This window comes from Silurus meridionalis, chromosome 1 (assembly GCF_014805685.1).
Source record: "Silurus meridionalis isolate SWU-2019-XX chromosome 1, ASM1480568v1, whole genome shotgun sequence".
In the NCBI taxonomy this organism is placed as follows: Eukaryota; Metazoa; Chordata; class Actinopteri; order Siluriformes; family Siluridae; genus Silurus; species Silurus meridionalis.
This window is the reverse complement of record NC_060884.1, coordinates 9,834,471-9,848,340: the sequence shown is the minus strand read 5'-3', so window position 1 is coordinate 9,848,340 and position 13,870 is coordinate 9,834,471. Positions and strand designations below refer to the sequence as shown.

Below are 13,870 nucleotides of genomic sequence, written 5' to 3'. Positions count from 1 at the left end.
TTTGATATTTTTAGATTTTGGGAGGTAAAATGCATTCTCAGTAGGGTCTGGTGATTGACTTGAAACTTGCAATAAGAGAAACATGAGAAACCAAACCATAACACTACAGTGCTTGATTGATAAACTTGTATGAATTTATCAGATTTTTTTTCCCACCATAAATCTCATAATGCCCAAAAGTGACAGTTTGGTATTGTTGGGGATTCAACTTCTGACCTTCTCATAAGCACTAAGTAAAAATTAAATGAACTTTTATTCCATCCAAACCATTGTTAAATCAAAGGATTATATGTTCTTTAAAAGTACAGGTTACAGATCCCAATTATACAACTCAAAATACACATGCTTCTGCTCTTCTTGCATCATCATGCTTTAGGTACTGCTTTGCTGTGTTCCTTTTAGAACATAAATGTAAAAAATAGTCTGCGTCACTTGCAGATTATGTAGGCTATAGTGTTTTAGCAAAAACCCAAAGACAGACTCGTGTATGTGAGTTAAACATGGATTGAATATCATCGTAATATCTGTAAGTATACTACCTTGTGTCTGTTTGCAGGAAAAAAAATACAGTGGAACCCGGTTATCATTATATATCATTATATTATGATCAAAATCCACTAGATTAAACATTTTTATCACACTATACTAATGCTATGAATAATAGTGATTTGACATCAGTCCCTAAATATTTTGGCTATTCTTTTCTTTTCTTTTCTATTCTATTCTATTCTATTCTATTCTATTCTATTCTATTCTATTCTATTCTATTCTATATCAAGGGTAGACAGTTGCAGTCTGTACTCTGTCTCTTGGCCTCAAGAAATATGGTGGTTGTCTCTGGTTAAGAAGAATGAGAGAGAGAGATAGAAGTAACATTCATCTAAGCTTTTTTATTTGATGTTAACAACAGCATGATTGGCTGACTAAATAGTTACATGAATGTACATCTACCGTACATGTGTATGAATGTAGCCCATGTGCTGAAATTCATAGCTTGTGTGTCGAGTGTGAACCACTTTGTAGACCATTACGTGACAGGGACTACCACAGGACCAATTCTGGCCTAATATAGCTCTTTAATTAAATGTGTAAATAAAGCATCCAGTAACAATACACAAAATTCAGTTTCGGTTTTCCTAATACACTCATGCCAGTGCTATGCACAGTCATGCCTTCGCTGAGAATTAATGCTGTGCTGAGAATGGTCACCCCAATTATATCTGTATAGTAGATATCTTGGGAATCTAGCAGTTTATGGTATTACCAAAACACTTCCTCTTCTCATAAAACATCAGCTGCAGATACATTTCTCTTTAATAGGAACATTCAGATGCATATCTATTCATTGACATACACTGACAGATATATAGTTTTTTCACACTTATTAGAAACAAAAAAGGAATGTAATTAGTACACATATGTTGATTTATATTAATCAGTGTAATATCTAAAATACACAAACAACGTGTTAAATTGTCATCTTGTGATTTTTGTTTCTTTGAAGTGTAAACAAAAACAATCATTATATTATACTCTGATTAACTAGTTGTATAAATGGTATTCTACTGTGTATAAAAATGTATATGAATCATCTGTACATTCACATTTTTAATTGCCGAATGTTATAATTGACAAATGACACAGAATCACTGTGGCATACAGAAAATGTGAAATGTGTAATATTTTAATCTTATATAAACACTGTAGAAGGAATCCCTTTTCAAACATACACACTTGTCTCCATATTACCATTGTCATATTACTGTTTTCATTTTAAGTACAAATACTATAGACATTTAGCATTAATATATTTGAGGTCTCTGATAACTGGATTTAATTTTCATTGTATCTGCTTAATGCTTTACATTTCGAAACGTATTACATCGAACAAATGCAACTATTTGGAAAAGGGAATGGTTAAAACATTTTTAGGCAGATTTGTTAAATGTTTCTCGGTTAGATTTTCTCACAATTAACCAAAATAATCTAAATATACCATTTTCTTATATTTTTAGTAGGTATTTCTTTCTGTAATAAGTATATTTATTCATGATTCATAATCACAGCACATCAATACATTGGCAACATATCAAATTCCTAGCTCAAATAACAATAAAAACTGAAGTCTTTTCTGTGGCTGTAAAAGACAAGGAGCTTGTAATCAGATTAAATCATTCGCTAGAAAAAGTGAGCTGAAGTAGAGACACATTATTTTTAGTTTAAAATATTACTCAAAGAAATAAACCATGTAAGACATTTTATGTAATGAATGTGTCCTAATATAGACCATTTATAGCTGATGTTTTCTCTCTGAGCATCCTTTAGTGTACAGTCTACTAAAGGGTTTGTTTCTCAAAACATTTAAAAGGTTTTGCTGTGCTATTTCAAGTGTGATTTTTCTGTTTTGCAGGACTGATTTTTGATTTGACAATTTATACATTCATGCACTTGTAGAAGAGGTGCTCCTCATTTCAGCTTGAGATCAGAGATGTCCTTGGACAATCCTGTGCTTCTTGTACCTGCAGCATGACTATGAACTAAAATTAGAATTGCTGCCACAAAGATATATCTATATCTATATATCTATATCTATCTATCTATCTATCTATCTATCTATCTATCTATCTATCTATCTATCTATCTATATATATATATATACATTATATATTCTAATTTCTACCCCTCTTGATTGTATTCCTTTTTTGTGCCTTTTTGTGTTACTTTCTTCTAAACTATAGCACCATTGTATATGTAATCATTCTTTAAAATTGATCAAATTACTTCTGTGCATCATTCTTAAAATGCTTGGTATTTGTAACTTCTCTTAGAAAAACTTCTTTTATTCCATTCTGTTTTTGCTGAGCATGACGTGTTGTTCTTTTTAAAAATAAAATGAAAATTGAAAAAATTAATTATTGCAATTAATGAGACATTCTATCCATAATCAAAATACCTCTATATTTGTGTGCTAAATTAAATACACCATCTCAAAGCTGGTTCTATTTATTTAACATCAGTACTCAATTTTAGTTATATTCGGTTCTTACTGCCAAACATAACCGCTTATTTATCTTTTATTTAACCCTCCATAATGGCTAGTAGTTACTTCATTGCTATTTAAAAGCAGGTTATGGCTGTATTTTTATCAGAATTGATTCTTTATGTATAGTATATTTGTGTAGTGTTGTTGGATGTTTTTACTTTTTTGATAACTGCTTTGTGAACTTTACTATGTTTACATGTGAGTTATGTATTTCTTTTACATATAAAATTTTAGTATTCATATAAGACCATGTATAATGCACAAGCTCCAACTGATTACATTCATATGCACTACTGTATATGTTAAAGCCTTCACTAGAACAAATTAAAACCCACAATGTATAATTAGCAGTCCTATCCTAATTCACAAGCCTTATACAGAGAATATAATGGTTTAAGGCAACATTGTAAGTGAAGTGTATCAGACTGTTTTCTTTCAGGACCACACCAATGCAGGATTTTGCCTTCTATGTAATTAAACAAACCTATTTCAAATACCAATACCAGTTACCAATGCTTTATAACTTCTATAAGCTGATTTTTGTATGGTGGAAGAATGAAAAACCTAATCTCTCTAAGGCCATGGCACTCCTGCACCGTTCATGTATTCAGTGTTCTTGTTTTTTTTTCCCAGAGTAATCTTAGCCATCCAATATTAATTTAAGATTCAAGAGTGGATTAAACCCTTTTAAATTGGGCAAGACTCATCAATATATAGACTGCAGAAGCCAGTATTTGGTACCGTTTATATCATAAACTGTCACTTAATGTACACATGTTTATAATAGACTTACGGTCTATAGGAAGTAAGAAGCCATATGGGATTCGGCTATTTGAGTGGCAGGCACTGTAAACTTGTGCTACTGAGTTTGCCTTAAATGTTGAATTCCTTCAGCACTCTCGTTACAAGCACCTGTGGTAGAATCACAATCCATGATAGGTTCTCTTCCATTTCCAGATGCTAATTGTCCCATCCTCATGTTTATAGAGCCATATGATTTCATAGGTCTCCTTAAGATGGCAAAACTTCTGTGGTGATAAAGCTCACCTTTGCATAGAGAAACCATTAAGAGAATGGACAGGAGCATCCCACCTAGAGTAAGTAAGCCAAGTCCAGCAATGATGCACTTATCAAGGTGAGTGCCGAGCTGTGCGTAGTACATTTCCAACTTTTCCATCTGCCGTGCTGTAACCTGGTCTGGATTGATTCGAGCCTCCCTTGGTATGGCATACGCAATGATGACTAAAGCTATTCCACTCACGAGGAATACCAATGCCAACATGAAGCTATAATCCACAGATCGTTCTTCATACACTGCTTCTTGTTCTTCGTCTGAGTGAACATCTCCTTGAGGAATTTGATGACTATTTCCACCTCCACTATGAGTGGAAAAATGTTGACCTGTCTTGGATTTAACAACGCATACACGGGCTTCATGTTCTTCATCACAGAAAGAAGTGTTTTCAATACCATGTCCCGAGCGGCTGAGCTCATGGAGCTCCACGCCATTTACACACTCCATCCACACTTAATTTGTATGCTCATGATGATTAAACACAGGGCTTTCAGTTGTAGCTGAAAACAAAAAAATCAAATTATTGACATAGCATGTATTGATGAGCAGATTGTTAAACAGTTTATGAATGCAAATATACTGAACTTGTATCAAATTACAAAAAATGCAGAGGTGGATACATCCAAAAATGTACTAGCTGCAATCAGTGGAGTAACCTAATGATAGGATTCAATGATCATAGTTCTCATATGAATATCAGTGGAACATAATCAGTTACACAGGTTGAGGTGCATCATAAATACAAATTATCCTGCCATTTTGTTGTATTTTATTTCAATGATCCAGCTTTTCTTAAATAAGAAAAAAAAAGATAAACTGTATGCGTCTTATTTCCTGAAATATGGGCCTTTTAAATGTTGGCAGTTTTTAGATGATAACACAACAGTTCAAGGGGCCACACAGTATGACAGAAATAGATGTAAACTTTGATGAATGAAACATAAATCTCTACTTCCATTGCTCTGTTCAATCTGGGTTTATTAGCAGCCGCATACAGACATTTTGCTGATAATTTTATTTCATGTTTCACATTTGCAGTCATTCTTTATACAAGTATCAGCCAAATATGTTATAAAATTGCACTGATCTTTGTTTTAATTACATTTCTGACATTCTTCAAATCATTTAAGATCAAACATTGTATGGTGAATGCAAATTTAAGCTTTGGCACCAACTCAACATAAAAAATGGCTAATCTTCTAAAGAGCACTACATAATTTGCTACATCAGGTGCTAGGTGCATACTTGTCAGGATTAAGGCCATAGATTACATTATTCCGTTAGCCACTGCACCTCCAAGTCACAAGTCACATACTTCACTTATCCCCCACACCTATTGCCTATTTGACTTTATTATTGTCACTATTTTAGCTTCGGCTTAAAGCAAATATATCATTATAAAAAAGCGAATTTACCGTTAAAAGCTTTAGTTTTCCTTTTCATAGGAAATGTGTCCTTTTCCTTTTTGTTTTGTGTTTTCGAAAAATATTGTGTGAAAAAATAAATCTATATCTACTAAAAATTATATATTTTTTTGTTTTACACCCACCAGGCATAAAATTATGACTGGGTGATATCAGTGTTATTCACTCAATGAATAACACAAAACATCTATTCATTATGGCACATGTTAGTGGTTGGTCTATATTAGGCAGCAAGTGAACATTTTGTACTCAAAGTTGAAGTTGAAGAAGGAAAAATGGGCAAGTGTTAGAATTTGAGCGAGGGCCAAATTGTTATGGCTAGATGACTGGGTCATAGAATCTTCAAAACTGCAGCTCTTATGGTGTTTTCCTGGTCTGCAGTAGTCAGTATCTATTAAAAGCGGTCCAAAGAAGGAACAATGGTGAACCGGTGACAGGGTCATGGGCGGTCAAAGCTCAGTGAGCAAAGGCTGGCCTGGGTGGTCCGATCCAACAGACAAGCTACTGTAGATCAAATTGCTGAAGATACTAATGCTGTTCATTCTTGACAAGTCAGGACTGTTTTGGCAGCAAAAAGGGGACCAACAGAATATTAGGCAGGTGGTATTAATGCTATGCCTGGTCGGTGTATATGGTTACTTTTAAGTGAAAATAGAGGGGCAATGTACAATTAATAGCTGGAATTCCTAAAAGGTTAATGCAATTTTCGATTGCCTTGAATTCTGGATCTACACCAAGTTGTTTCGTGGTATACAGAGCCAAATTTACACACATTGTGTCACTGTCCCAAAAATTATGTACCTGACTATATATGCAATATGTCAACACATGTATTCTGTCAGGTACTAACTGCCTTGTCTATGAAAAGCAAGTGATAAATATGTTCTTAAAAAGAATATATTGAATTCCATGGGTTTCTTTTAAAGAGAAAAAAGTATGTATCACTTAGGAGTAGAATGCTCATTACCATTGCTGATTGACATTTTTTTTGCAGTAAAATCTCAAGACATTCTCTAAAACATCTATTATCTATATCAATCTTTACAAAATATCCTTTTCTGCAATATCATAATTGTCTCGGCAATATCATACACTTCATTGACTCACTCTTATCCTGGTCTGTGGTCATATCCTGGAAGGCTCCAGAACCATCACAACACTGACCAGAATATGATGCCAGACTGTATTTGGTATGTTATACAACCTGGATAGTATGTCAAATCAACACAGCGTACCCTTGCACACAAATGTTCACACTAATTGACATCTTAGGGCATCCTGTACCCAATCCACCTACCACTGTTTTTGAGAGATTGGAAGTAACCGGAGAGCCTGGAAGAAACCTATACAGCCAGAAGAATTATGTACAAATATGTATAACTCGTGATGCTGGTTTTTCAGCTTTATAGCCAGTATAAGGCATGTTAAAGGATTTTGGCCTGTATACACATATATAAGAACCACAATCTACTTTTCATTCCATTTTTCCAATGCAACAAGAGGGATTCTTTGCTGTTACTGATGTTACTGCTGTTAGTAGTGAATTAAGCTTTAAGCCAACGTAACTTGAAAACGTACTACTCCTCTGTGTTTAACCATGTGTAAAAAAGCACGTGGTTTAAGAATCGATCTGCTCGTTTACATTTAATGTGCAGTTGGGTCGTTGTAAGAGGTTTATTCATGAAGCACTGATACTGGGAAAAAATACCTACAAGGCACTGTGACCTTGTTCTGGGCACTAACCTTCCTTTTGCGCATTTGTGGACAATGCCGATTTCATAAATGCTTATATGTACGAATAACGTTCCTAGGAGACAGGAAACATTGGTGAGATTTATGGTTGTGATATAGGGAGTATTTCACCTACCTTCTTGTGTTGATGAGCGCCAATCACACAGCATTGTTAAGGGATGCTGCGCGTTGCGAAGGGGGGGGACCTCCGGGAACCAAGTGACTATGCACGAACCAGCATATTACATTTACGTTCTTTAATCAGGACACTCGGAAAAAAGAGACACTTTGGTTCATTTAAAGCAACGACGAAACCTAGCAGCAATTTTGATGTTGGATGTAATTGTGAGCGAGGGCCAGCGGTGCTGTTAAGGACGCGTTACACCCTTCGGTCTCAACCAAATGCGTCGGAACAAAAGGGTTGCTTGATGTTTCTATTGCTGTCTATTACAACTTCCTGACTACTGAAAGCATAGCCAAAGTGTAACACTCACGCGAACCGTTCTATTACATTTCAGCTCGATGCTGTAAAATTGCATTCAACACCGCTTTAGCTTTCCTGTGCACCCCTTTAATTCTCCCTTCATTCATTCACCCGCTTCTCAGTGGATAAACATAAACATTACTGTAAACGCTTGGAATTGTACATTTTGTAGAAAATACGTTAATATCCATGTAGAAAATACATTTCTGAATCAAAATGGTTTTAAATCAAGTCGTAATTGGTGTTATTTTTTATTGTGAATTAAAATAAAGTATAACAAAAAGAGAAAAACGTCAAATATGATAATATATATTTGTTTTATTTAAACAAACAAACAAAGAAAAGTACAAATAAATATATTAATTCATACCATTAAAAAAATAATTATTTTAGTACTATTTATTTTGCCACTGATTACTCTGTGTACATTTAGGCCTAATGTGGATGAATGAAGCTAAATTCCCTTTTCCTGAAATAGACAAAACGGGAAGAAATATGAAAAGTAGAATCGAATTGCATACAATATGGCTTTACTTGTATAGAAGATGAGTATGGTTTGTGCAGTCTTTGTATAATGAGTTATTGGCTGTGGCAAGCATGAGACCTTTGAAATTAAAATGCAATTTAGACTCAAAACATTCATTTACACAATTTATATTTATAGCATTTGCCAGGCAGCCTTATTCAGAGCAATTTACAGAAGTGATTTCAAGACTCTGTCAATAAATACTTCTTGAAAGTGGCTAGAAATCAGTCTTAAACTTTGTTGGGGAGGTAATATAGTTAGAAAAGCACACAAAAAGCAACATTTCCTCAAGCCATAAAGATAAAACTTGAAGGTTTTTTTTTTTCAAGAATGCTGTTTATATCTTGTATTGTATTATTGAATTTTCAAAAATAAACCTTGCAGAAAACCTAATTAAAGTCTGCATACTACTTCATATGTCTACATTATAAATACACATTAAAATCATATTAAATGCATCAATGTTTCATTAACCATAGTTGTGTAGTGCTGATGGGTGTCCATTATATCTCTTCACTTTTCCTTTCCTCACAAACTGCATTTTTATCCTATCCCAGCCAGTTAATCTGACAATAATAATAATAATAATAATAATAATAATAATAATAATAATAATAACAAGGTAAATAAATTATATATTCTACCACAAGATTTTTGGGGTCAGCTTCTTGTGATGCCTACTGCACCTACATTCATGATGTCATATCTACCACCAAAACATGCCAGAAGCCTCCTAGTGCAACCCAATATTCACTGTAAATTTTTTTTTATTTTTTTATTATTATTTTTTTTTACAAAAATCATTAATGGAATCCACGATGTTGCTACTAGACATGTCTAGTAGTAACCACAATCTGTCTAAAGGTTTAAATTTCTGATAGGCCTACTTTACAAAAACAAAATCTAATAGTTTCATTATGCTCACTTAGAGAGGCAGATATGGAAACCCTTTGGTTAACACAGTTTAATTGTAGAATTTTCTAATGTTACATTACCATCTGTGTAACTATGTTATAAAAACAGACAGGTTCAGGTGAAATATTATTACAAAGGGGGAAAAGCAGTGCTCATTCTTGACTCTCTGCATAAATCATTATGAGTTGAACTTAGCGTGTTTGTGGTTCTGTAACTGCTCTCTGACAGTTTACTGGTAGCGGTTAGTCAGCTGAATAAGACCACTATTTTCGGAAATATTGTTTTGGATTTTAATGCGGCTCTTGGCAACGTGAGGAACAATTCTTGTCGCACATTTCAACACAAATTCTATGTGGTTTAGTTTCCTGGGAACAGCCCTGGTGTAACTGTGTAACAGTTATAAACCAGCATTATGTCATAACCATGCATTAGATTCGGCACATTTTGTTATTTAGAATAATTCTATTACTTTATTACTATTATTTTTCATTCAGCATATAAAAAACCGAGGGAACTACAGGAATGCATGTCACTTGAGTTTGGAATGAGCCAACAAATGGCTGCTGTGGGCGGTACTGCTCCACACTGAACTGCGCGAAGCCGCAGCGGTGACGTGGTAAAGGGCTGAGAGAATTTTAATCAGGCATTTCTCAGGACACGCGACCGCCGGGGTCTTTAACTGTCGGCCAAAGCAGAAGAACCTTGTGTGAGCAGCAGTGTTCGTGTGGGTGAGATCTCACTGTTCAGCACGTAAAATGACAGGTATTTTATTAAAGTAAGTGAGTAAACTGTTTTATCGATGTGTCGATATTTTTGTGCTCTTTGGTCCGCTAAAGTAGGTTAAACGTTAGTTGGGTGTATGCTTCTAAGGTAATATGCTAGCACTCGAATATTTTATTTCCAAAGCTAGCCTCTTAAGGCCACTGCTATCATTAACTGGTGATGATACGGAGAAATAACCATACATGTTACCTAATTTATAACTATAATGCATAGTAGAGTTGTTTAGTTAGTTATGGCTGGTTTACAATTAGCCAGCTAGCTAATATTAACATTGTTAACCGTTTCAGTTCCGGTTCCGGAGAGATAATCAGCAAAACATTAGCAGGTCCATAAATGTGTGTTTGAATCTGTATATAGATAAATCTTAAACGAGGTGCGATTTGGTGTTAGTTTAACCATTGACCCTTAACTCGATTTAATGGTCCAAATGCTGGAGTTATAAAAAACAACAAAAAGGTGTCCGTTTGCTAACTAGCTAACAAGTTAATCTTAATGCGAGGCCAATGGCTAAATATAGCATGTGATTTCCTAAAATACACCCTGCTGTATGCTTGCAAATTTTGTGTAATAACGACGACAAGACCGTTTGATAACTCTGCTGTGAGATAATAAATAATAAAAACAGGCGCCGTTTTGAAAACGAGGCTGAAGTTGGTGTTTAGGAATGTGTTGTTCCACGTTAAAGCTCCGGCACTTCCGCCTGGCTGCCTGTAGCTGGCGTCGTAAAGCACTGACAAACTGTGAACCATCTGAATAAAAAGGAAGCTATTTGTTATTAGATTATTTGCTCATTCTGCAATCTCCCAAAAACAGTTGGATGAGCTAAGAAAACACAATATACACTAGAATTGTTACACGACTCATTTGGGTGTAGGCAAATAGCAAGATTATTTGCCATTACTCTTGTCCTGGCCCAGTAAAAGCAGAGATGCAGTATATAAGGTTGTGTTGGTAGCCTGCTCTTCATCCAGTAATGAACAAAATTACAGCAGCCCTAATGATCAACTGTAGAAGCTCAGGATTATGCCTGAGTTATGCAATCATTCATACACACGGCATAGCCATAACATTAAAACTATTTGCACAGTATTGTCTAGGCCCCCTTTTGTGCTGCCCCATTAAGGCATGTACTCCACAAGTCTTCTAAGCATGTGTTATGGCATCCAGCACCAATTACAGTAGCAAGAGTTTCTTTATCTTGTCAGTGGTGAATCAGGGTGTCCATGGATCAGATTTTTTTGTCCAGCTAATACCATAGATGCTTCATTGGCTTGAGATATGGGGAATTAAGTGGTCAAAACTCGTATGTTATCTGAGCAATTTTGCAATGTATCCATTTGAATTATCCTCCTGAAAGAGGTCATGGTCATTAGAGAATGCTATTTTAATTGAATGTACTTGGTGTTCAACTATGTCCAGATTAGGGATGGCTTGATGACACTTATTTTTGGCTTTGGTACAACACCAGAATGTAATATATATCGGTATTTATACTAAATGGATTCCAAAAGTGACCAATAAGCAGCCTCAAAAGATTAAATAAAAAACCTTTTTACTTTTTGGTGGTAATTGCTGCATACTGGAACCTTTCCTTGGAGATGATCTAACCCAGTTATTTTATGTCTGATAAGATCTGTGAAAATAGAGAGGGTAATCTCAATATGCAAAACAGAAAGGTCAGATTACACTGCTAGAAAAACCTACTAAATAGCGACAAGATTTTTGGACAAATGAAGATGAGATTGTCTTGTATGAGAATTAAGGGAAGAGATAAGTATGGTAAATAAGGGAAGGGATTATGATCCAAAGCATACCCCATGGCAGTGCATTTGTTTGGTGTTTATTGTTGATGACTGCCACTAGCTCTAGCAGGATGAATTCTGTATATACAGCTATGTTTCCTGCTCAGTTTTAGACAAATGCTGCAAAACTGACACAGCAGATAAATAATAACACTGAACGCAAAACAAATTTTTAAGGCAAAGAAATTATTTAATGGCTGAGTAAAATTGAATTAATCTGTTTTAAATTTCTTTGCACATTTGAACTCCAATAATGGAGTCACCATTATCAACACCCTTTTATAAAGTGTCAGAAATAATTGGTTTTCAAGTCATTTTGACAACTTTCTGGGAATAGAGATTTCACAATTTAAACCAGTTGAAGTAGAGAATCAGTGAATCGGCCTTTGTTGTCAGTTTAACCACAGAAAAACGCTTGGAAACTAAAGCCTACAGGTTCTTCAGAGATCTCAATGCTTGTGTTCACTTTACTTCATGCCATCCAGAAGGTGTCATTCCATGGCAGTGTAGAAAACCTCCCTGAACATGTGCAGACAAAGATGTTGAAAGAATGTGGTGAAAAATGTGGAAAGGAAACGATCAATTTCAAAACTAAATTCAAGCTTACCTTACCTTACCTACAAACTACTGTTAGAATGGCAGGGTTTTTTTGTGATGCAAAAAAAATTTAACCAATGTAAATCATGTCAGAACCACCCTAAATTTTCAATTAGATTGTATAACAAATTAAATGAAAAACTTTCAGAAACAAGGAAAAATAATCCATATACTTACTGCATAAATATGCACTTCCTTTTGTAATTGGGGCTATAGCTACAGTATCTCTCAAGTGAGTACACCCCTCACATTTTAGCAACCATTTTAGTATTTTATCTCAAGGGACAATACTATAGAAATGAAACTTGGATATATTTCAGAGTAGTCAATATGCAGCTTGTGTAGCAGTACAGATTCACTGTCCTCTGGAAAAAGAACTCAACATACAGCCATTACTGTCAAAATAGTTGCCAAAAGTGAGTACACCCTAAGTTTCCCATCCACACTACCCTTCCCTACCCATGTGTGTCAACCACTTTGCAGTATGTTAGGTTGTGTGTAAGACTATGTAAATACTGCATACATAACTTGTTTTTCCAAAGTATTGTATCATAGCAATAATTAAAATATTTATTTGTTTTTTAAAAAAAAGTTTTAAAACATTTCTCTTTTTTCTTCTAGGACTGACATAATATCTGGCTGGACTACTGGACTACAAAGCTGAGTTCCACCAGCAGTTGGTGGTTGTACAACACAACCACCCATCACTTTGGATATCTGATTTGAAGTTGACCATCCCCCAGTAACTACAAAGAGACAATGTACTGCCTCCAGTGGTTACTTCCAGTCCTGCTGATCCCAAAGCCGCTGAACCCAGCATTGTGGTTCAACCATTCTATGTTTATGGGCTTTTACTTGCTTAGCTTCCTGCTAGAAAGGAAGCCATGCACCATTTGTGCCTTGGTGTTCCTCGCAGCCTTGTTCCTTATCTGCTACAGCTGCTGGGGGAACTGCTTTCTTTACCACTGCCATGACTCTCCACTGCCAGATGCTGCACATGATCCCAACATTGTGGGCACCTAGATTTCAGATCCTCAAGAAATTTTTTGCAAAGCTTCTTGGACAAACCCTGGACAGTGTCTGACTTTGAATGAACAGATATGATAAATGCTGAGAAATTTCCAGAAGCCCTATGTTAATTTGATACAAACTACCCTCTTGTTCCTACTTTATTTTTCCTTTCTTAAAAGCAAAGAGGTCTCAAATCTTGATCCATGGGTCTTTTGTGGTGTTCTGTTTTAATCTTTCAACCCAACTTTTCATTAATTAATTGGATGCTGAAAGATTCTAATGTGTGAGCATGTATGAGTTTTATCATATAACTTTGTTCTTCTTTGTCAGTTTAAGTCCCAGGGTCTGAGGTGACTAGAGGTAAATGTCCAAATTGAGCTTACTGTAGCTCATGAGTATTCAAAGTAATGAACTTGTGTGCAGCTCAGTTTGTTCAAATGCTGTTGCAGCTTTTAAATCAATAAAGTTCATAATGTGCA

General features: G+C 35.1%; 2 protein-coding genes across 3 annotated transcripts; one reads left to right on the top strand and one right to left on the bottom strand.

Annotated features, from left to right (window-relative positions):
• Nucleotides 1–1,296: 1,296 nt before the first annotated feature.
• On the bottom strand, nt 1,297–7,812 carry tmem74b (transmembrane protein 74B). Its single transcript, XM_046875427.1, has 2 exons — nt 7,410–7,812; nt 1,297–4,618 (listed from the first exon to the last, which is right to left on the bottom strand). Exon 2 carries the CDS (start codon nt 4,563–4,565, stop codon nt 3,903–3,905), a length of 663 nt encoding a protein of 220 aa, XP_046731383.1. The 5' UTR covers nt 4,566–4,618; nt 7,410–7,812; the 3' UTR covers nt 1,297–3,902.
• A 1,993-nt stretch (nt 7,813–9,805) lies between these two features.
• LOC124393122 (bladder cancer associated protein) lies at nt 9,806–13,870 on the top strand. Of its 2 annotated transcripts, none has more exons than XM_046860513.1 (2): nt 9,806–9,960; nt 13,002–13,870. In XM_046860513.1, exon 2 carries the CDS (start codon nt 13,140–13,142, stop codon nt 13,401–13,403), a length of 264 nt encoding a protein of 87 aa, XP_046716469.1. In that variant the 5' UTR covers nt 9,806–9,960; nt 13,002–13,139; the 3' UTR covers nt 13,404–13,870. The 2 variants fall into 2 exon arrangements, with proteins under 2 accessions (XP_046716469.1, XP_046716458.1); XM_046860502.1 differs by having other exon boundaries at nt 9,823–9,973.